The sequence below is a fragment of the Ascidia mentula genome, chromosome 1, assembly GCF_947561715.1.
Source record: "Ascidia mentula chromosome 1, kaAscMent1.1, whole genome shotgun sequence".
NCBI classification, from domain to species: Eukaryota; Metazoa; Chordata; class Ascidiacea; order Phlebobranchia; family Ascidiidae; genus Ascidia; species Ascidia mentula.
In genome coordinates this window covers 27073274-27095218 of record NC_138566.1, presented here as the reverse complement: position 1 = coordinate 27095218, position 21945 = coordinate 27073274, and the positions used below count along the sequence as shown (strand labels likewise).

At 39.5% G+C, this 21945-nt stretch overlaps 4 protein-coding genes across 4 annotated transcripts; all 4 read right to left on the bottom strand.

Moving 5' to 3' along the window:
- Positions 1-958: 958 nt before the first annotated feature.
- On the bottom strand, positions 959-13433 carry LOC145887746 (kelch-like protein 24a). The gene is made up of 16 exons (XM_082978954.1): positions 13257-13433; positions 12929-13036; positions 12425-12675; positions 12038-12167; positions 11699-11808; positions 11283-11400; positions 10210-10339; positions 9457-9629; positions 9032-9142; positions 7825-7936; positions 6635-6776; positions 6119-6297; positions 5400-5525; positions 4307-4427; positions 2934-3103; positions 959-2342 (listed from the first exon to the last, which is right to left on the bottom strand). Exons 1-16 carry the CDS (start codon positions 13374-13376, stop codon positions 2173-2175), a joined length of 2271 nt encoding a protein of 756 aa, XP_082835080.1. The 5' UTR covers positions 13377-13433; the 3' UTR covers positions 959-2172.
- Positions 13434-13442: 9 nt separating this feature from the next.
- On the bottom strand, positions 13443-14367 carry LOC145887747 (ubiquitin-conjugating enzyme E2 J2-like). The gene has a single exon (XM_082978955.1). It carries the CDS (start codon positions 14303-14305, stop codon positions 13712-13714), a length of 594 nt encoding a protein of 197 aa, XP_082835081.1. The 5' UTR covers positions 14306-14367; the 3' UTR covers positions 13443-13711.
- A 727-nt stretch (positions 14368-15094) lies between these two features.
- Positions 15095-16581, bottom strand: LOC145891183 (metalloproteinase inhibitor 4-like). The gene is made up of 5 exons (XM_082981912.1): positions 16448-16581; positions 16036-16172; positions 15765-15888; positions 15538-15701; positions 15095-15289 (listed from the first exon to the last, which is right to left on the bottom strand). Exons 1-5 carry the CDS (start codon positions 16563-16565, stop codon positions 15095-15097), a joined length of 738 nt encoding a protein of 245 aa, XP_082838038.1. The 5' UTR covers positions 16566-16581.
- Positions 16582-19086: 2505 nt separating this feature from the next.
- LOC145891151 (uncharacterized) lies at positions 19087-20749 on the bottom strand. The gene is made up of 5 exons (XM_082981909.1): positions 20605-20749; positions 20289-20410; positions 19993-20110; positions 19421-19593; positions 19087-19257 (listed from the first exon to the last, which is right to left on the bottom strand). Exons 1-5 carry the CDS (start codon positions 20720-20722, stop codon positions 19087-19089), a joined length of 702 nt encoding a protein of 233 aa, XP_082838035.1. The 5' UTR covers positions 20723-20749.
- Between the last annotated feature and the right edge of the window lie 1196 nt (positions 20750-21945).

Genomic DNA, 21945 nt, shown 5'->3' with positions numbered 1-21945 from the left:
AAACCCATTCTGCTTCGTATTCGTATGGTGACTGAATACTCCGCCAAACGAAATGACGAATCGCGCCACTAATAGCCTGCTATGTAGGTTAATACTCAGAACGATGGCGTCCAGCTGAACAGTTGTCGGTAGCGATATTTCATTCGCGTCCTGCCTGCGCCAGGGGGCACGAACCAGCACATACGACCGTTAAGACTCTCCGAACGACTGCAGCAATCCCCTCCGCCAACTGTTAGCCGAATAAAAACCTCGCGAGCACACAAAGAACTGGCAGACCGCGGCGCCAACGAGAGAAAAAAGAAATACGACGCAGCGAACGCCCGCTGCCACGCTTCGCAGAGAAAAAGGGACTGCGCGGGTGTCGCGAATTCGTGAATCGCCACAAGATCATCTTTGGCCCGCAGTGCAGCGTCATTTGTGTTTGTTTTTGCGCTTTGGCGACCCTCGGGCGTGCTGGGTTGTCAGCTGGCACAGTTAGGGTACGTCAGGTCGCGTTGTCCCCGAAACAGCAGCAAACCCATCATCAATCCATGATCTGGCGCGGTGATAATGTAAGCACGTCGTTTAACACGTTGCCGAAATGCGAGGATAGCAAGAACATCACCCAACGAACCGACCGTGTCAATATTGCTGAACAGAATGCGCACATTTTACGGCAAGCTTTTGTTTCTGGAAAGTGTGCATGCGCCCCTATTGAACGGTTTATCAATACAAACTTTGGATTCGTTGACTCTATGTCACATTAAACCTAACCCATAGTAGCGAGTAAGACAAGAAGCAAAACTAAGTACCATTCCATTATACAACTTTCACACAAGTATTTCTTGGAACATATCACGATTTTGTTTCCACTTCATGGCTTCAGCATTTCTTACAGATCTTCAAGTCGCTTAAATACGAGATAATGTACCAAGAACGCCCACTGGCGGATGAAATAAACTCAAACATCAGCAGCGAGCTTTTATTTTGTTCCAGCAACATACATATGACAAACCTTCTTCAGTGCAAGAAAAAAATTTTGAATATAAAATTGTGTTAGAATTTTCATAAGGCGTCAACTTTGCGGTGATAATAAACTTGACTCTGACAACGTAGACTTTCAATCAAGTTAAAAACGTCAACACTATGTTCACACTGTCACAAGATTACAGTGAATTGCAACAAACCAATGAAAACGAAGGATTCGAACTTTTGGGAGTAATTTTTGTAATTCAAATCTTGGGCGGATTTTGGCCACATTAATTTTCTAATACAGAAGCGGCCAAATATTAGTTGTTCATACAAATTCTTGATAGATTAGTTGTTCATACAAATTCTTGATAGACAGTATTGGTCTTTTCAAACAAGTTTTGCTCCGAAATATTGTACCGAAAAGAATTCACCGTATGAATAGAAATCGTATATTTGTTGTGGCGACATTTTAACGTTTCTGTTGTTTGACGTAAAAAGGTTTCTGTTTTATTCGTCATTCGTATTGTTGAAAAAAATGACACAAAAAAAACAAACAAACTGCTTCAACGAGTCATGGTTCCACACGAGGGCGCTGTAATTTGTACGTAGTTTTAATGAAAGGCACACGACGATAAACGGGCAGCAGTTAATGGTCATGGTGGTCCGATGCGATGAACTTCAAAATAAAAAAACTGGCCAAAAAAAGTTCGAAATTTTCTGTATTTTTGTGAAAGGTTTGGTTTTATGTTGGAAGCCAGAATAAAATCGGTTTGAGCGAAAAAAATTTGAGAAATGAAATTAGAAATCGCACCAAGAATTTTTAAGCATGCGTTTTTTAGTGAAATAAACCTTTTAACAAAAGTCAACGTCGCAAGCGGATTTCATCGCAGAATACGAACCAATTTCTTAAAATGAAGTAGAAAAATCAATAATCTTTAATCTCAACGCAAAATGCAGAAAGCGCAAACAAAGTTGTCAGGGCAGAGTAAAGCAGGAAAGTCGACACGAACCAAAATCTCGAAAACTGAGAAATTGTCGAAACAAAATGTTTGAACTTCAACTTTACGGAAAGTTTCACCAACGTTTTGGAAAAAAAATTATTTAAATTTCGAAATTGGTTTACGGGATTTCCCAAACCAAAGTCATATTTTGCAAACTTTGCCGATTTAAATATTCAAAACATCTGACGTCATTCGACCATATGGCCACACTGGTTCATGCTTAACCGAACTTATCGATTGGGACGCAGCCATGCATGCAACGTGAACGCTTCATCTTAATTTCTTCTTCAACTTTTCCGGTTTCGAAGTCGAGTACAAGCATATGGTTTAGTGTTGTGCTTCCCTTCTGTCCACCACTCACAATTAGTTTCCCGTTGAACGCAGCAAGACCTGACCAAGTAAAACACATTGTTTAGTGATCCTACACATGGAAGTTCATGTTGTCAGACTTTACTGATCAACAACAACATTCTGTAGTAGTTTTTTGGCAGCTTTTGCCTAAAATCCTGATTCGTTCGCCTCACATCGTTTCGCCTTAATATACAAATATTTAGCCCACATAAGACTTCTTCCTTAATTTTTGCGGAATCCAGCCCTCTTGTTGGCATTGTACTTTATCAGCGACACCAATTTTCTATTTGATGATAAGTCAGTATCACCCATTTCTAAATACGACTGTGATGACAGACAATGTGGGATTCTATGTAAGAAAACCTACTTATTATGCTTCTTATAATTGTCCAATATCGCTTATACTTTGTGATAATCTCAAGAAATGAAAATTTACAATTCTCTTACATGAAGACATTTTAACATGACAGAAATCCCCAAGTTTAAAACTTAATGGAAACACAAACAAAATTATCACCACTACCATGAAAACCTCAACAAAAACACCACAAATATCAAAATGTTGCAATTCCAGCTATACGATTTCTATTTCCATGACCCTAAAGCTTCGGATCAGAGTTGTGAGCTTACCGGCAAACTCGAGGTTGACCTCCAGGAGTTCCCGCCATTGTTCCAGGACACACGTGGACGGATCGTACCGGAAAATCGAACTTGCATTATTCGATATCATGTAGAAATGGTCACGGTACAGTGCACACGAAAGTCGCGCGAGAGGGCGCCCGAGAGGCAGCTGGCTCCAGCTTGAAATAAACGCCAAGAAAAGTTAAATTTATGACAATTTTTGAAAAAAATTACAGTCCAGATTCGCATTTAAACGAGTTTTCGTATTTCAGGGGTCGGAGCAATATTATGAACGCAGGGTTGCAGTTTACAAATTATTATTATGTATAAAAATGTGTGACTTTGCAGGCGAATATATAACTGCCGAGCTTGGCACTACATGGCTGGTTGTGCTATTTCTTGCATTTCTTCACAATTATTGTCTAACATCCTCCACAAGGAATATTCCATTGCTCAAAACTTAAATTTAAATCGATGTCGCTAAATGGAGCGGGGAGATGGGTGGCGATGTGCATTCAACCGACAGAGACACGCGGACAACTTCCCACTAATGCCGACCAATTTCCCGTAAGATGAGCATAAAAATGGAAATCCACACCATCCGTACCATCCGCACCATCCGCACCACCGGACGCATGTTCACCGAATTTGTCATCGCATCACAATCTACTTCATTATATTTTGTGGCCGAGCTAACAGTGGCAACCTCATAGTTTTGGCAAAAACGCATTGAAAGAAGCTCCAAGGGTTTTACTCCAACACTAACCCGAGTTTGGAAAGATCATCTCTTTATTCTGACCAGATATTTATGCCGAAGTCAACTTCCTACACTAGTTCTGTGTTGATCGTGCAAAATATCCAAAAGCTAACAATTTTTTGCCCTCACTCTAATGTCAGACAAAACTTATACACCTCGATTACCTGCAGTTTTTATGCGTTTAAGTTCAACCATGTTTGTCCGTGCACGAATTATATTCGGATAAAAGCTGATGCACAGCGACCAAAACATCGAGAGAAATTAACAGTATTCTAACCAGTGAGCCTTTTTGCAATGTCAATAGCCAAGGTTATACTGGAATAATTGGGGCTTACCCAACTATACTCAAACCTAACTCTAAAGTCACGGACGTCAGATGGAGACGCACCGTTGTCCCTTAACACAACCTATTTGCACAGTGACGTAACAACCAGCAATTATATGACGTTTCGTTAATGTCAGATCTCTATTTATCGGGAGAAATTGACAAAAATCATTGACACAAACAAATCAAATGTGATCCACGCTACACAGGCATCCTTATATTAAACAACTTGCCTTTACGTTCCAGGCACAATCACAAGGACGTGCAAGTTTAAATAAATTAGAACAATGGAATACTGACCTGTCGTTGAGCGGGTCGTAACACTGTATACAGTCTAGTATGATTTTACTGGAAGTGCTTGCCTCCTCCGTCATACTGACGCCTCCGATGACGTATAACTTTTCCTTATACGAGAGAACACCTGGTGGAAAAAGTTTGTTAAATATCGAGACATTGCGCGATATTGTCAGGAGATTTCGCCAAAGATCATAGAAATATTAAAAGTACGAGTGCCAGTCCGTAATAATCTTAGTTGGATACAAAATAACTTCCAACAAACACTTCTTTCATTCACCCTGGAGTAAACAATCAACAGGGTTAAGGAACACAGACTTAATAGTGGACAAACCGGGAACAAAAAGCGCCTAAATCTATCGAGAAGTCGTTTATGACGAAACAAGCTGAATAACAAAGTTGCGCCATTCCACGTGATCAGTGCAAAGCTTAAACTATTGTTTTGTAACAATGAATGAAACGGGATAGGTGACGTCACAATACAATCGCCCTCAAACGCATCGCCCAACCCCCTCAGCAAGTGGTATTATGCAGGGGTCGGATTATGAATTCCCCTCAGTTTCAATGGAATCCATGGGAGAGGCCGGGATTGAAACCATGGAAACGCGATTGTTCCCACTGACCACGCGGTCACGTGATTCGCTTCGTCGTTTCAACCGTGATTTCCTCGTCGAAAAATGAGAAGCCGCAATAAGCGGACACAGTGTGTGGGTGAAGCCCTGTCACCACTGGCGTGACACTCGAGGAAGCCGGGCACATGGGACGTGGCACATTATGAGAGGTACCAGGACTGGTGGTAAGTCATATGCGCGATTCGTCTCTGCCGCACTTTACAATGTGCCATATTAGTAACATGCCACAGCGGTTTAAGTACAAGCACGAATCTAATAACAGTATTAACGTAAAGGCAAGCACTCTTTGAAGTATGCTAATGCAATAAATTAACACCAACCACAAAGGTAGAGAAATACAACCAAATTTCCTTCATATAAAATCTTACATTAATACTAATGCCATTGTATCAGGTTTGTTACACGAAAGAAGAGCCTTTGACAGGCGGATGTTTTTCATTAAACACGGGATAGGGATGCTGACTTACCGGGGGAATAGCACCGCTTCGGAAGTGGTTTCACTTTCTCCCAACGATTGAAGTCGGGCTTGTACCGCTCCACATTGTCGAGCACCCCGGGTTTCTTCCGGTTCTTCGGCGATGCCATGAGGCCACCTGTCCCGCGGAAGGAATAATTAATCGTCGGGCTCGGATGGCTCAAAGCGGGAAGGAAATGAGAAGATAGCGACGCCGATACACGCAGATCCTCTTCGCTACGCGCGAGAGGAAGGCGCTCGTTAGTGACGTAACAATCGATCAGCGTGGTCATGACGTGCCCTCGCGAGTTAGTTGGCGCTAAATTAAGGTTCTAAACCGATTTAACATAATTGTGCCCCGACCAAACAGTGGCCTAACCCATTATTGGCCCCATTATAATGGCACCAATCAGATGTTGATTAAGTCTTGATGAACCCTGGGTAGAGATTACCACCTTCGACAAGTTATATAACAAAAAAAAACCTCAGTCATTTGTCGTCATGATCGTGCAAAGCCAGATACCAAAGTCATTGTTGCCAATAAAACGGTTCGGTGATTCTGATATTTCATCACGGAGTTGTTAGGTCGAAACCATGCTATGAAGGGTTTAAGCTCAATGTGTGTGAAAAACTTAAGAAAAAGCAGACCAACTTTCATGGATTTAGAGGATCTTGTCTCGTTGTGAACAAAAAATTAAAAATCAGTATGTTAGGCTGCGCAGCACCACCTACCGGCCACGTAAACGGCGCCGTCCACTGAAGCGGAACCGTGTCTCTCCCTGGGGTGGTTCATGCTGGCCAGGGGACTCCACCGGTCGATATTCGAGAAATAAACAGACACGGCGTCCACCGTCACGCCTGAATTGCTGTGGCCACCGGTTATGTAGATGTCGTTCTTGTGTGAACAAACACTGGAACGAACGGGTTGTGATTAGCCGGAAACACGGACAAGTCATGTTGGTGTCAAGACTTTACTACAATGGTGGAAATGATAGCTGATAATTTAAATTGATCCACGTTATGGCGAATTGCGTAATAGGGTTTTCCCCTGATTCATGAACAAGGATCTCAACAATTCAAAGCTTTAACACGGGCTTGCCTCAACGTGAAACAAGCTTCATTTATATCGAAGCAACCTTCAACTATAAGATTAACGCATGCAATAAAAAAAACAAGGCCCTGGAGAGGGTTTAAACGCACTGTATTTGAACGGATCAAGTTTAAAACACGTATGATCTCTATGCATACCTGTAGCTGTGCATGGATGCGTGTGAAGTTGAGATATCACTGAGGGAAATCCACTCATGTTTGAGGGGGTGATAACACTCAGTGTAAAGTAGACGGCGGTTGTTGCAAATTCCCCCGACCACAACCAACACCTCGCTTATACCTGGACGCAAACAGGAAGAGTTTAAAACGTACCATATGCGGAAGACCAACGGATCAACCGTTAAAACGTCTAAAGTGGAAAAACTTGGGTGGAAACAAACCGATGAATTTTGTGGAATTGTTCCACCGACATTGGCAAAGGGATCTAACGCCAAAACAAGCCAACAGCCGATGGTTGAAGGACATGTTTAGAATGTTTCCGTGGGCTGAATTTCAAGTGCAGATTTTTTGAAGGGTTTTAATGTACCAGCCATAACTTTCAAAAGCTGATGTGAAATTCATTTGCAAACGTTTCGATCGCTTTAACGAACAGTAACTATCGAAACTGCTCATGAATTTTACAGTAGCTATACGGGGCATATTGTCTGTATAAACAGGTACTTTGGTATCAGCTGGCAGGTAAGCGTAAGGCGACAATTTGGTGCTTTAAACATGCGCCTGATTGAACGACTACACGACCTTCGTTGTCACTAACTTTACAAATAGATCCTCATTTCCCCGCTGGGTAACGCTGCAGGATATTATGCTTGCAATGATTGGTTGTCTTTGCATTCGGATGCGACGAGTTAAAGGGAATTGTTCAGTATTCCCTACGTACGTTGTTAGATCCATAGTTTGGTCAGGGTATGGATTATGCACCGGCGTTGTACAATTCACTATTGCAGGGTTCACCATTCCTAATCTCATTACTTATGTTATAACAAACCGTCAACGAACCGCATTAAAACTAATGCACGAAACATTACGAAGATTTCAGACGAATTCAACTGATTTGCGGCGAATTTTAAATGGATTTTAAATGTTTTTTTTTCAGATTGCTTCGACTTGTCGGGAAAAACAATCCAGCTAGACTGCGATGCCAGTGAACCTTTCTATGAAGTATGTCGGTTTTTTGATGATTCATTCCCATGACGAAACGATTAAATCAAGGTACATGCGCCTCTGGTCTGGACAAAAACTCCAGTGACGTCACACAAACAAATTTAACCTACGCCCGTAACCTGATGACGTGTTTAACGGAAACAACAAGGAAGATAGGAAAAACCCACCAGATGCTGCACGGGGTCTTGTGTGAGGGAGTCGACTTTGTTTCCACTCGCTGCTGCCTCCGGCGTGGTACTTGCAAGCCTCCGCTATGATATCTTGCACCTCGTCACAACCCTTAACACAACAACAACAGTGAGGGCATGATCGCGTGGATGGAAGAAACCGTGGGTTTTTTGTGTTCGGTTCAACGCACGTGATTAACGACCAGTTTCGGGAGGGGGTTAAGTTAACATTGCGGTGTTAAATGCATCAAGGTTGGCAAGAGTTTTGTACAGAAACTTACATGCAACGAATCAAAACGTCGCTTACTGAACGAAAACAGATCCGATTTATTGAAATTTATGTAACCACAGATGCTGTTCAGATCCATGCCTCGCACTACTTTTTTCGCTTGGTACAGACACAAGCTTTCATTAAGTTCAAGCGGATTAATAAGTTAAGCTACGTCATGCCTCATGATTTTAACCAGCCGTTAACCAGAGGGAAAAATGGCACAACGTGTCTGTTTCCCTCTGGAGTCTTGCGAAAAACCGTTTAATATCATGCTATGTTCGGTCCCTACATGCAAGCTAGGTCAAAAAAATTAAGGAAACACTGCTCTATTATGGGTGTTTCCAAAAATAAAACACCAGAAGCTCGAATTTCACATGGGATTGTGTTAGTTGATGTCGGGCAGACACGGAGTGGTCGAGAGGGCGTGGAAAGCGCGGGTTACAATCAGCCGAACGAGCCAGGATGTGGGCACAGAGGGCGACTCGTTTTCAACGAAGGCAGGTGCAAAATTTACCGCCCATTCTATGCGGAAGGGTCAAATTATAGCGAAATATAAAACCCTGAGCTGCTGCAACAGCCGACTTCTAGCTTAATAGAAACAGTTGGGAAATCTGCGGGAATAGGATTTGGTGCAAACGGATGAATGTGACACAAATATCTGTCAACTTTGCTGGGTTCAACCCGACAAACCAAACTAAAAGTAATTTTCGGTGTTTAAAATGTAAGAAACAAACAAAATACTTCAAACGTTATTGTCACGGTTGATAATAGTACTACTGACGGAGGTTGGTTGGATAACGACTGAAATGTCGACCGAACAAATAAGGTTTGCCAGAAGAGCTTTAAATTTATTGAATATTATGCACGTATGTCACAAAAAGTGCACAAAAAACTAGTGGTTATAGAGCAGATGATGATACGAATGATAACTCTCACCTGGAAGAGCGGGTATTTCGCAACAACATCGAACAGAAACCTGGGACTGACAAAGAAAAGTCGGACAGATCTTAACACCACAGGTGAATGACATTTCCGGGATTCTTCAAACTAAAAAAATAGCAACAAGTAAAACCATGCAACCATATATCGACGACCAACACATGCCAAGCATACAGTTTAGTTTATATATAGTCTGTTGTACAATTTATCTTTCATAACTTCCACCACATAATCGATGGACATAATCGATGCACAAGATTCGTTTGTTCATGATTTCACAAGTCTTTTCGACAATGGATTGAGCATAATGACGTAACAAACCAATGATTAGCAACAAGCTTTATATGGTATGAAATATTTGCTAAAATAAACCCACTACATGACCCTTTCCAATTTCAAGTATAACAAATCTAACAACTGACCTCTAGCCATCTGACGGCGGCGTTAAAGACGTGTTCCTCACGTTGAACAACGAGAGAATGATCAGCCAGGTATTTAGCTAATGTGTTGAGGGGTAGACGAAGGAATTCTTCTTGTTGGGAAACTTTAGCGAAGTTTCGGATTGCGAAATGTCTCGCTTTGCGAAGAAGACGTTCTGCATATTAACATACTGTGTTAGTCGATATCAAAGCATTTCCACCATTTAATTGTTTTTTTTAAAATTCAATTCTGGAAACCATTGCTGTTCATGGGAAGTATGATTGAAACATAAGAAAAAGAAAAATCACAATGGGGAATAACCGGTTTTGCCACAACTGGGAACTGAGTTTTTTACTGGTTACATTTGCAGTCGAACGAAAGCCCTTTAGCGCCATGTTGTGGAGTGCTACTTGCTATTAGACAAATGTAAGGTGGCGCCATTAAGCAATGTTTATCGAACGATTGCACAGGGCGACGTCTACAGGGTGTTTATGCATCGAAATCTGATCCAATTAAATCCGTCCTGACATAATCTAAACTGAACTCATGCATTACCAAAAACTTGACCATTGTTATAATTAACTTGGTTGAAACAAGGGTTACGTTCAATAATATTAAAGAAGAAGTCCTTTTAATTGATTATTATGCGATTGTCAAAAAACACCATTCGTCAATTTGCCGTTTTTCAGTAACTCGACTCCCTGTTCAGTTACATCTATAACCATGGTAAAACTCGTACAAACAAGTTGGTTTACCGAGGGAATGGAGAGAGGCGAACTGCATGAGACCGAGACAATTACTCTCAGCCACTTGACGCATCAGAAACCTCTCACAGTGATCCTTCAAAGTATCCATCTGGAAATAATCAGCAGCCTCCACAACATCCTGTTACAAGAGAAAGTAAATTAGATTATTTAAATAAAAGCAGATTAAAATACAACAGTTGGGATAAAAGTGAAACGCTTGTTGCCAAAACGTTTAAAATAAATAAATCATGTATATTTCTGTAACACAGAACCAACAACACTATTGGTTTCCAAGCAATTGTTTGTCCATAGTGTGTTCTGCTGTGGTTCATCAAGGGATCGACAACATTAAGATGATTTATTGATGACATCAGACTCATCCAACGATCGTTAATAATTATATACACAGTGTTATACACATTATAAACACTTCCAGACTGTAAATTATGTTAATTCTATAGAGCAATGCATGTGGAATAAAAATACATCATTGTATATAGCATTGTTCATGTTTAGAGTTTAGGTTCACAGGCATGGCAGCCAAGCTGGATCAGCCACTTATTCCAGACAAGTCGGAGCGAGATCTGAAAAACCAAGCTCCCGGTGAGGTTTGAACTCACGACCCTGGGCTAACCAGGCCCAACGCTCCACCAAATGAGCTACAGGAGCTCAGTGGTTTCACAGGGTATATTAGGGCCCAGGTATGCGCACAACTTGTCAGGTGACCTTCACATACCAACGGGAGTTACACCACAAAAAAGTTATAGTGTTCATAAAATATTGGTTACTTCATCCGTCCGGATGCGTGTTGATTGCTGTATATTCTTCAGCTTTAGCTGGTATAATGTAATGATAAAATAGGTGCAGGGATCACCAACACCTTTCGAATTTCTCAATTTAAAGAATCAACAACACCATGACACAGTTTATTTCCAGGCTTTGAACATTGGTTTGAGAGTTAAAAAGTAATTTTAAGAGGGGATACTTCGGTCGACCAGTTGTGCTACCAATGTACATTGTCATATCAACAAACTAACTTAATTTTAATGTTGCATTTTTTTCGTTGTGTAAATGAAACTTACCTGAGCGTTACTGGTGGTTACTTTGATCGGTTCAGCATAGGCATGTCGAACGAGCATCTCTAATATTTCAGGTTTGTGACCTTGAATGGTGACCTTTCCCTCCCTCTCCTCACGCATTCTGTGAAAATTATGACAAGAAGCAAACATGCCACAAAATCATTCAGATCCCAATTGTTTTCACCTAAAAGGTCTTATCAATGTTGGTGACTGTATGACTGGTGGCCTTTTACACCAGGCACAGATATTACAATTATGTGGTAATTTTCAGAGTGCTACTCTAGTGTTATGGCTGTTTTGTAATTTGTTTCTCTTTGTTAAAAGTGGTGCCATTGAGAAACCATAATTATAAACTTTCTTCAAAAACTTTATGCAGCAAATTATAAACAGAACAAACACCTAAAGAAGTCACAACGTACTTGGAGCTGAGCAAACCATGGAAGTAGGGACTACAGGCGGCCAAAACCACTTTGTGGCATGGAATCTCATGATCGTCCACCACTAGAGTAACATCAGTGAATTCATTGCTCTACAAGTATGAAAATATTTGGTCACTGTGAATTTAAATCCAATATTCATCAGTTAATAGATCAGAAATGTGGCTGACGGCATTGTATGCTAAGCGTTCGGATGAACCTACTACAGGTTTAGGTCTTTACAATATATTCCAAATCCATACAGAAGATGATTGAATGTTCAATGTATAGTTTATACTATTGCTTGGATTTGCAACATTTGCGCACAACAGACCAACTCACACTTCTAAAGTTTTGAAGTTTATCGACTAGCGATGTTTTCTGGTTGGGTGTGTAATTAGAAATTTGTTTTCGATGGGCAACAAATGATGGCTCACCAGATGAATCGCTGGAACTACTTCCAGTTCTTGTTCTGAAAACATTAAAAAATCAGCTCATGTCATGGCGCAGCCTTCAGGTTCCTTTTCACCAAGCACAAATTTATTCAAAAAATTTTTTCGGGCATTTAATGTTATACAAACTACTAAGTTGGGAAAAAATCAACAGATTAATTTAGGTAACTTGGGAGTTCCTTTTGTACACATTTACATTGTGTTTACCACAGCATGAAGTTGTGATGTTTAAATACCTAACACATGATAACAAAGCAATAACTACAACACAACACACCTTTTGTTGCCCTTAGTTTGTCTGTTCAATCTTTTAAGAGCTGGGTGGGCGTTGACCAATTGTGCAGGTTCGCCTCCAACATGTACGGCCACTCTACCTTCCAAGTCAGATATGCTACTCATCCCATCGGACAAGTCGTGCTCTTCTCCCATTAAAGAATCGCTTGACAAACCGTCGGGACTTGATATAACTTGAACCATGTCAATATTGTTGCCTTCGTGATCGCTTGACGGAGAATCGAAGAATCTTGCCTTTGTAAGAAGGAACATTATTTTACTGCATGTGTTTATGGAGATAAAACATTGAGTTTTGGTAAAACTATATATTAATTTCCACAATTGGTCACAACAATTTTAATAAAATCTTTTGTTATTGTATACATGCTTACCACAAAAGGTAAAACTAGAGCCTGTTTGCATTTAAGTTGCAATTCTACACAAAATATTTAGGGTTATATATTTTTCTGTTACACCAAGACCTAATAACTATGGTTGTTATGGTTACTTCATTTCCTTGCCGTCCTCGATTCCTAGGTCTGTGCATCCCACGGACGAACACTCGACGTTCCGATGGTAACTGATAAAAATTCGGAACTCTCACCTCATTGTTTCCCTTTAAATGTTAACCAATATAAACATCACATGGTGACTAATTCATTTTAATATAAATATATTGTTAACAAAATGAAAGACTAACTGATATTCCATATTAAACATTTAAAAAATGTTGCAGGATCTTCCTAGCATTCACTTTTATAAGAAATGAGAATATATTGTTTATATACAAACTATGATGCAAAGTTTTAATAAAAACACAATCGAGGAAGACTCACCAAGTCCATTGCAACATCTCGATATGCAATAACTTCTCCAACTTGAAACCTCGGCCTTCCTTCATTTCCTGAAACTGACCGACTGCTTGGTCCCGGGGAGTCGGAGTGACGTTGAGCCATTAAATTTTACATGAATACAGTTTTGTTGACAAACCTTACAACACTACTTGGGTGAAAAAATTATCTACAAATAAAAGTTTATGAAGGACACTGGATGGAAGGACATAGAATAGTTGATTCTGCTTTCAAAGCAAAATCGCAGATATGAAGGACATAAACATATTAACTAAAATGTTCAGGAGGAAGAATAATACAAAAACACAATACAATTAAAAAAAGATTTTGTAAAACTTTCACAAAATAGAGCAAGCAGTGATCGGTTTTTGTGACACAGTTGGTTTTGCAATGAGCCAAAAACATACCAGTGTCATAATTGTCAAACTGTCCACTGGATTTTATGTTTCTGATGTTGGATTTTCAACAACTGTTTGGCTTACTTGTAATGAACTCTGCTGACTGTTTGTTTCCCTCGAACGCATTTCATCAACGAGCTGTGGAAACAGATCACAAAACTTATCGTTCTTAAGATTGTACGAATGACTTTGAAGTGCCAACTCTTTTCTCTGCAAAACTGAAGATTCAATCGATCCGTGAGTTTTTGTGTCTTCAACCATGAAACTAAGCAGACCGGTGAGAATTGTGGCAACCGACCAGGCCGGGTTCCAAGATTCCGGGTGAAAGTCACTGATAGAGAGACAGAGTCTTTCGTTACATTTAAACCTTCCATTGGGAGTTATCATGTAAATTGACGGAGGGCGGAAGGGAAACTCCTTCGGGAAAATTATTCTGCCATGGTAACATCCACCCTGGTACGGTGTATCTTCGGGCCCAAGCACAACATAATGCCATTCTAAAATGTTAGAGGGCAGCGGTCGAGCAGTAACGTAGGGAACTGGATCCTCCTGCAGTTTTAAAAAATCTTTACTCAACCTCTTGGTGGCTACTATTGGTACAGCACCTGAGCGGCTCATTGATCCAGGTTGTAGCATAATACCAACCACAAATTTCACCTAATGTTAATACCTCAACTCAGCTATTGAGATCCATGAAAGTACCTGGTAATTGTTAAATAATACATATTATTTTTCATCTTATCCGTCTTGTATTGCCAATATACCAACTGCTACATATGGAACAGTTTGAAGTTCCTTTTGGTTGTTTACAACTTTTAACAATGGCAGAAACGAAAAGTGTACTTTACTTTTTAATTTATACCGGTGTCAATACTGACGACTGTTTCCCTTGTTATTTTACTGCATGAGTACGTAGTGTGACTAACTTGTGACAAGATTGTAATTAATCTGTTAATGCGTTATAAAAATGTTTATTATAACACTGAATTAATTCTATAACTTTCCCCAGAGTAAAAGTTTTTGATCTATCAAATTTACGAAACTTAAATATACGGCAATGTTATATTTACGGATTTTGGTTAAAAAATGATATCGCCCGCATTTTCCCAAAATAATGAACGTAAACAACTAACTGAATTTCGACTGAACAATTCAAGTTTTACCAAATAGTCCGACATGCTTTCCCAAAGCAAAGGGAATAAGAAAACTTGAAACAGAAGCTATCCATATGGTAAATGGGATTTTAACTTGAATCGTAAGCAGACATTTTGTCTCTGATCAACGCTTAACTAAACGCAAGAACGGACAGATATCCAACACAACCTGAACTTTCCTTACTTTGCAATAAAACTTTTATTGAGGAAAACGCCAACTTTACAATCACAGAATTTTTTTTAAAACGAAATTATACGGGAAATTTACTGGTCACTCAATAGACTGCAGAGTCGACTTTGGTACCAGAGGTTGGAAGGTTGTTGTGACCTGTGGTTTGGGTGGGATGATGTTGAATCCGTCCGACCATAGACAGTTTTTCTTGTAAGGTCGGCAAGTAGTTTGAGAATAAGGAATCGGGAGACCGCGTAAATCGCTCGTGTAACATTCGTTGTTCGGTCTCGGATCCTAAAACAAAGCAAGTTGGTTTAAAATAAACTACTTGTAAGTCTAATATATAACCCTACAAATAAATAAAGTCCCAAAAGCAAATGTATACGGATATGATATATCAAGCTGTAGTTGTTAGGAATTGTTGGAATATGTTAAACTGCTAAACCACGACATAAGTTTTGTTTTTATTACTCTACAAAACCTGTATGGTTTGAATTTATGCCTGGGTTCTTAGGCGGTTTCAAAATCAAGTAATCTCTTACCACGCAAGTGTCGAAAATACAATCCTTGACAGTACATTTGCAACCTTCGTCGTAGTAGTAGAGCAAATTGAGAGAGAGAAGAAAGTTCGTCTTAAAAGTCATTCGGTTTCTGTTGAAAATGTGGTTGCACAGAACGACCTCCATTCGTCCGTCCGAATAATGACCTTGAAAATGTTGTTTTGCTTTTAAAAACCTTTTAAGATGGTGAAAAGTTGATTTGGACAAACCTCCAATGATGACGTATTTGGATCCAAATTCGAGATTCACGCCGCAAGATGCACTGCTAAGGCTTGTGTAAATATAACGGAGGCGACGGAAGGTTGAGTTGTAATTATTGTTTCCTTGATAAAGCTGAAAATTGAATTAATTTTTATTTAAAGTTTAAATAGTTTCAAACGGCAACAAATAACAATTATTTTTACCATATTAAAATAAAAAATTCGAACAAGATATTAAAAAAAAACATTTTTTTTAGAGAAACAAATCATATCTTCTTACATAGAAACTGGAGATTCGGTATCTGTACATTTCCCGTTGGTGAATGGAGGGAAACTCGATCAAACCTGACGGGTCGGTTGGACGGAAGTCGATTGTGACGTTGACCCTACTCCGTGACCACGCCCGAAATCCGAAAGCTGCAGAAATAATATATACTCTATATACCCTGTAAGAGTTGACTATACACCAAGCAGAAAATATCGAAAATATATCATGGTCCCACAGCACGGCGTTAAACCTCATTCGTGAAAGTCTCTCTGTCATAAAGTTATTCGTCGTGTTCGTCACTAATTTTTTCTGAAGGGGTAATCCCCTCAATGCACATTTATTCCAAAAAAACGACGTTGAAAAGATTGAAGTTTTAATTTTGAAAACGCGTCTACCAAAAGCAACAGTAAATCTCATGGCTTACCGAGAGCTCCGTTACACCAGGCTTGCTGAGGGTGCCCAGGTAGGCAGGAGCATGCCGACGATCTGTCAACTAGATACGCCAGACAAACGACAAGGGCGATCTTCGTTAGGAAATTCATATCGTGTTGAACTATTTGCACCTGAATCAACCACGAATAAACAAATAAATATTACCTTTATTTTGACCAACAAGTTTCCTTAAAATTATTGGTAATTTTTAAGAATTTTTGAAGCGCCTAAACGTATACAGACGTATGCCAGATTTTTAAAACAGCTCAAATGCCATCAGAAATACGCACGATATCAATACCATTTGTAAGAATTGCAGCTGCAAATTTTAAACCGCAAGCTTAAATTTAACCAAGTAAGTTTACTTTATGGTAAAACCCGTTGTTACTCGTTCAGTTCAAACTTGTTTGTGATTGAAATGCTTCGGATGGGCGACCATTTATACCCGAAACAGAGAAAAAACTGAAACACGTAATTGCCTCGTCATTAAAAAGTGATTCATCGACCAAGGAACAAAATTTCCAGTTCATAAAACTCCAACCTCTTCAGACGCACCGATGCGTGACGGTAAACACGTGATGAGAGGGGGCTTTCCCTTGTTTAAAATTGCCTCTGGTGTTTCTCGTTCTGAGGGAATCTCGGGAGGAATCAGAATTGCTGTCAGTCAAAATCTCTTAGGGGTAATTTCCAATCGTTTCCACTTCCCAGTAGCAGCATTTCGTCAAACGTGTTCAACAACGTCCGTTGCTTTCGCAAGACAATGTTGGAATTTAATCCCTTGTGTGAATGACAATTCCTGCACGACTTACGATTACTTTCGGGAATTATTATAATATCTGTGTCTGAGTCTTTTTTGCCATTATGAAAACTGGGGATTTAAATTATACAAACTTTCATCTGGTCTAAATGAGCTTTAAAAAAATCCATTATTACGTGAGTGCAGTTTTGGGTCGAATTTTAAATAATTGTGCAGATATGTTGACACTGATCATAAATATTTCTCAGTACTTTTGAGTAAAACATATTATTGTTATTGGCAACCAATCGGTTATGTATCAAAATTAAACGCGAAAAAACGCTTAGGTCATAATTGCGCAGCATATTCGTATGACGCAACAAAATGGACGTTGTTACCTAATAATCAGAAGGCATGGTTTTTATCATGATTCGAAATTGTTTCCATTGCCTGGGGCGATTCGAACTAAGGTTCATCTCGTCGGTTAAATGCCGGTGGATTGCGGTCGGATAGCAAGAATTCCCTGCAGAGTAAAAGTTTTAATGAAACTTGTTCGCTGGTTAGGAGAAATCGCCTCCAAGCTCAAAAGTCTGTAATTTTGCGGATTGAAATAAAAATGAAGGTCACCCATCTTTATCTGTTTTCACTGCAAATATACAAGGGCGGAACAACTATGTTGATGGAAAGAGAGAGTTGTGTGTTTATGTTATCCTTGTACAAATTCGTGTCGTCCTTGTTTTTTCTGTCAAAAATCCTTCAAAACACGTTCGTTGTTGAGTTCCGCAAAACTTAACAACCTCATGTTCAACTTGCGCGTCTGCAATCTGGCTTCAACCCGAGCAGTATTTAATTTACGTGAACAATAACAACAAGGACGGGTTACGTTTGGTCGGTCTGTGCAATCTTTTAACCACAACTTTGTTGTTTATAGTTTGGTTCACAGATTTATCAGCGCATAAATAAAATGTCCACGTGTCGTATTTCGCATAAATATTTTTCAATTGTTGAAAGAAATGTTAAAGTAGAGTTTAATAAAACGTAATTTTTAAATTTCCAGAAACTTTTCAGATAAATCTGGTGTTTATCTTAGCAAAAAAATGTGATTCATCGGTGGGAATTTACAACTCGGAGTCGTGACGAACAAACGTAGATTCTCCAGTTTCTACAAATGTCAATTTGGGTTGGGAAAGTTTAACAAGCTTGTTTGAGATGACTAATCTAACCAAAAAAGTTGCACCTTCCACAACAAACTTTGATGTTATGACGAACGTGAATCCTAAGGCATGAAATTATCTGATGCAGGAGAAGCTTTGACGTTATGACCAAGGTGAATTGCAAATCAGGTTGCTCTCTTTTACAGATAAAATATGTTCTATGCATCTAGTCAGATACTATCACATTACAGAGCAAGGGCGGTTCCAGAAATTCTCTGGGGGAAGGGTTGATTACTCCTAAAACACAATTGTGACGCATTAACGGTGATTTTGGTCGTCAGATTATTAGATAACCCGAAAACCTAGCAGAAAACCTGATCAGGATTCGTGGCCAGGAAAGCAAGGGTTCAAATCCCGGTGTGGAGTAAAAGATATCTATGCATATGCATCAGACAAAATCACGCCTAATGATAAACCACAACCATTTTATCTGGCACTGTAGCGTTGTATCAGTAACATATTCTGGAAGGGAAAATCACCCCGTGTACCCCCTAACCCCTTCAAGATTCGCCACGACAACAGATCATAAAGGTTTGTTCGTCGAACAACATCATATCGTGAAATCTGCCAAACCCGTACATGACCGACCTCATTTAAAAACAAGTGAAGTTTTTTATTTTTGTTTTTATTCGCAACATAAACACTTCACTCAAACCCACACATTTGTAATAATGTTGGCAGTTAGTTGCTGGATTGTGGGGCGCTTGTGCTTTTCACCGCATTTGAAGGAAGGAATCTCCCGCTTACAATCCATTTGCATCTCCCGAAACCCCAGTAAACGCAAGCACTCTGGAGAGGTTGAACATTGTAACCGAGAGACGAAACTTTGCAGATATCTTTTCCCTGGTCCTTCTGAAAATTCCAAGAAAATGGTTTTAAGATAAAAATTTATCCCGAAGATTTCTCTATTGCGTTCTGTGAGGAACGACTTGAGGCCGAATTTGTCCAACAACAAGCGTTACAACAACAGTCTAATGTTTTAAACATAGTTTTTCCTTCAGGTCGTGAGCCTCACCAGGCAATTATTGTCGCCGAATTTGCAATCGGAAATTCTGCAACTTCCACAGGTTTGTTTGTAGAGATATCTGAGGTTGAGACGAGCTATGAGTTTCTGGAACAAACCGAGGCTTGAAAGACTGTGTATGCGCATACACGAGTCAACAAGGAAGTTCCCGTTGTAAACACCCCCTGAAAGTGAATTACAAAACATAACTTCACACATAAAATTATAGGAGAGTATAATATATATGCAGTGCTAAAGGCCAACGATGAAATTTTGTTGCCAGATTCCTCTATCAGCATTACAGCCGACAGAGTTGATAACTTGACGCAGTGCTTCACATTGTTAAATTGTTATTCGTTCACGGTTTAATTCAAAATAAGATTTTTGTCAAGAAAATTTGTCAAAATCAAGTAAAGAAAAAAAAAGTCTTACGCCTGAGGGCAAATATTAACAATTAAGTCACACAAAAATTGGAACTGCCGTCGAAGATTTAATTAATGACTTTCATATTGTTTATAATAGACATACAGCCTTTAAGTCTAATAACTTTTACAAACATTAAGAAACACATTATTGATAATTACCACCAATAGCTGCATACGTAACTCCAACCGTTAAAAGAGTCCCACAGGCTGCAAAGTCAGCTGAGGAGTAGACGTATGATAAGTCAGCACTGAGAAAACCCGGTTTAGCTTGGTAGATCTACAAAATATTTAAAAACTATTTGGAAACTAATAATGCGTTGATGCTTACTAGGTATGCAATTATTCAGTCTTTTGTTTTTTCTAATACACACGCCAGACTTTCGGTGTCCAATCTATTTCTTTTTTGCGCAAAATACGCATGATTCGATTTGATTAGGAAGTAGGCAACGATTTACCTGCAAATTTGTTATATTGTATCTATTATAACGCGGGGCGTGCTGAGCTCCCGAATTAGTTTCAACCATTTTTCCATCAATCAAATACACAACGCTCTGCGACGTCACCTTGAACTCCAGCGCTGCGGAATACAAAAAAAATTAAAGAAAGGTTTGAAAAATTTTCCTTCCAAAAACAACAACATCGCCCCTTGGATAATATCGACGAAAACGTGACGTTCGAAAAAAATAAGGTCAAAACAGTGCACAAATCAATACTTCAGGTGTGCACATCGCCCAGCATGTATATTTCACGAAATGCTTTTCTTTTCTCTACCGTTTTTTCCATTGCAGATGGCGAGTTGTTCGTGTTCCGGTTGGCGACATCTGCAAGCCTGGGAATCGGCGAGGATGAGGGCAAGACAAACTAGTGACAACTTTGTAAACTTAAACATCTTCTTTTCAAGAAACTTATAAAGTTAATTGCTATAACTGAGAAAACACTAAATATATTGATCTGATGCACAAACTGTTTAGACCTACGAGATCACGTTATCGCGGATTGTGAATGTTGTACTCGACTTCTAGCTTATAAGCTGATCAGTAACAGATCTTTCTTTGGAAGTATGCAAACAACCTCCTGTATTACTGGCAAATAAACCGAGGATAATTTCTCATTAAACATTGGAATCTATGCGATCATCACTTGCAGAACCTTCAAGAAACCTCTGGGCGAGGTGTTGTCTCGCCACAATGGCAAGAACATTTAACTGATCTGTAAAACTTTGCCGAAGTCGTGAAAAAAAAGAAAAAAAAAACAACTCGTGACGTCGAAGCGTTTCAAAATCCCCCGGCTCAACTCTGACGTTTTCAAGGTCACAGAACATTAAAACAAACCCACAACGCAATATGCTGAAATGTCGAAAGCGCGGAATCAAATTTAATCTCATGAAAAATACGAAGATACGAAATCTGACGAACTTTATTACATGATCGTCTCTGTGTGAGTTCGTTGTCAAGAAAAGCGACCTTTAAACAAGTGGGAAGCCCTCTTGAAAAATACCCCTGCGTCATTCTTCACATTACTCATGTGTTGAATTTTTTCTCTCTGTCAAGTGGTGACCGCCGTTTCTGCAGTGCTTTGAAACTCTGAATTATTGTAATTATGTGTTTTGAGGCCATGACGTTTTGTCAATGTTATTCTGTCCAACGTTTTGTTGAAATATAGAAGCGTATATATTGCAACGTGACGTCACACAATATTTCCAAGTAGGATCGATATTTTTATTTAGATTTGTTCACTGAATAACAATTAGTTTTAGGGTGGAATTCATAAACCTCGAGAAGATTTGATCGGGAAGATTTGATCGGGAAGATTTGATCGGGGTTTATGAATTCTACCCTTGTGTTAATAATACAAAATTATCCGGTTCGCGTTAAGATTTTATGCGCATGTAAGCTGAAAACTGAACAGCGGAATCACTTTGTTTGCTCATAAAGCCCATTGTGAGTTTTTATTATATCCAGCAAAAAACGTCAAGAAATACGAGGACAACAAAGACACAGCGAAAAGTTGGGCTTTTCACTTTGAAATATGCGCACTGAGATCTATCCAGTAGCACTTGTCTAAATAATTCTTGACACAAGCGCTCTGGAAGGGTTGACGGAATGGATCGAG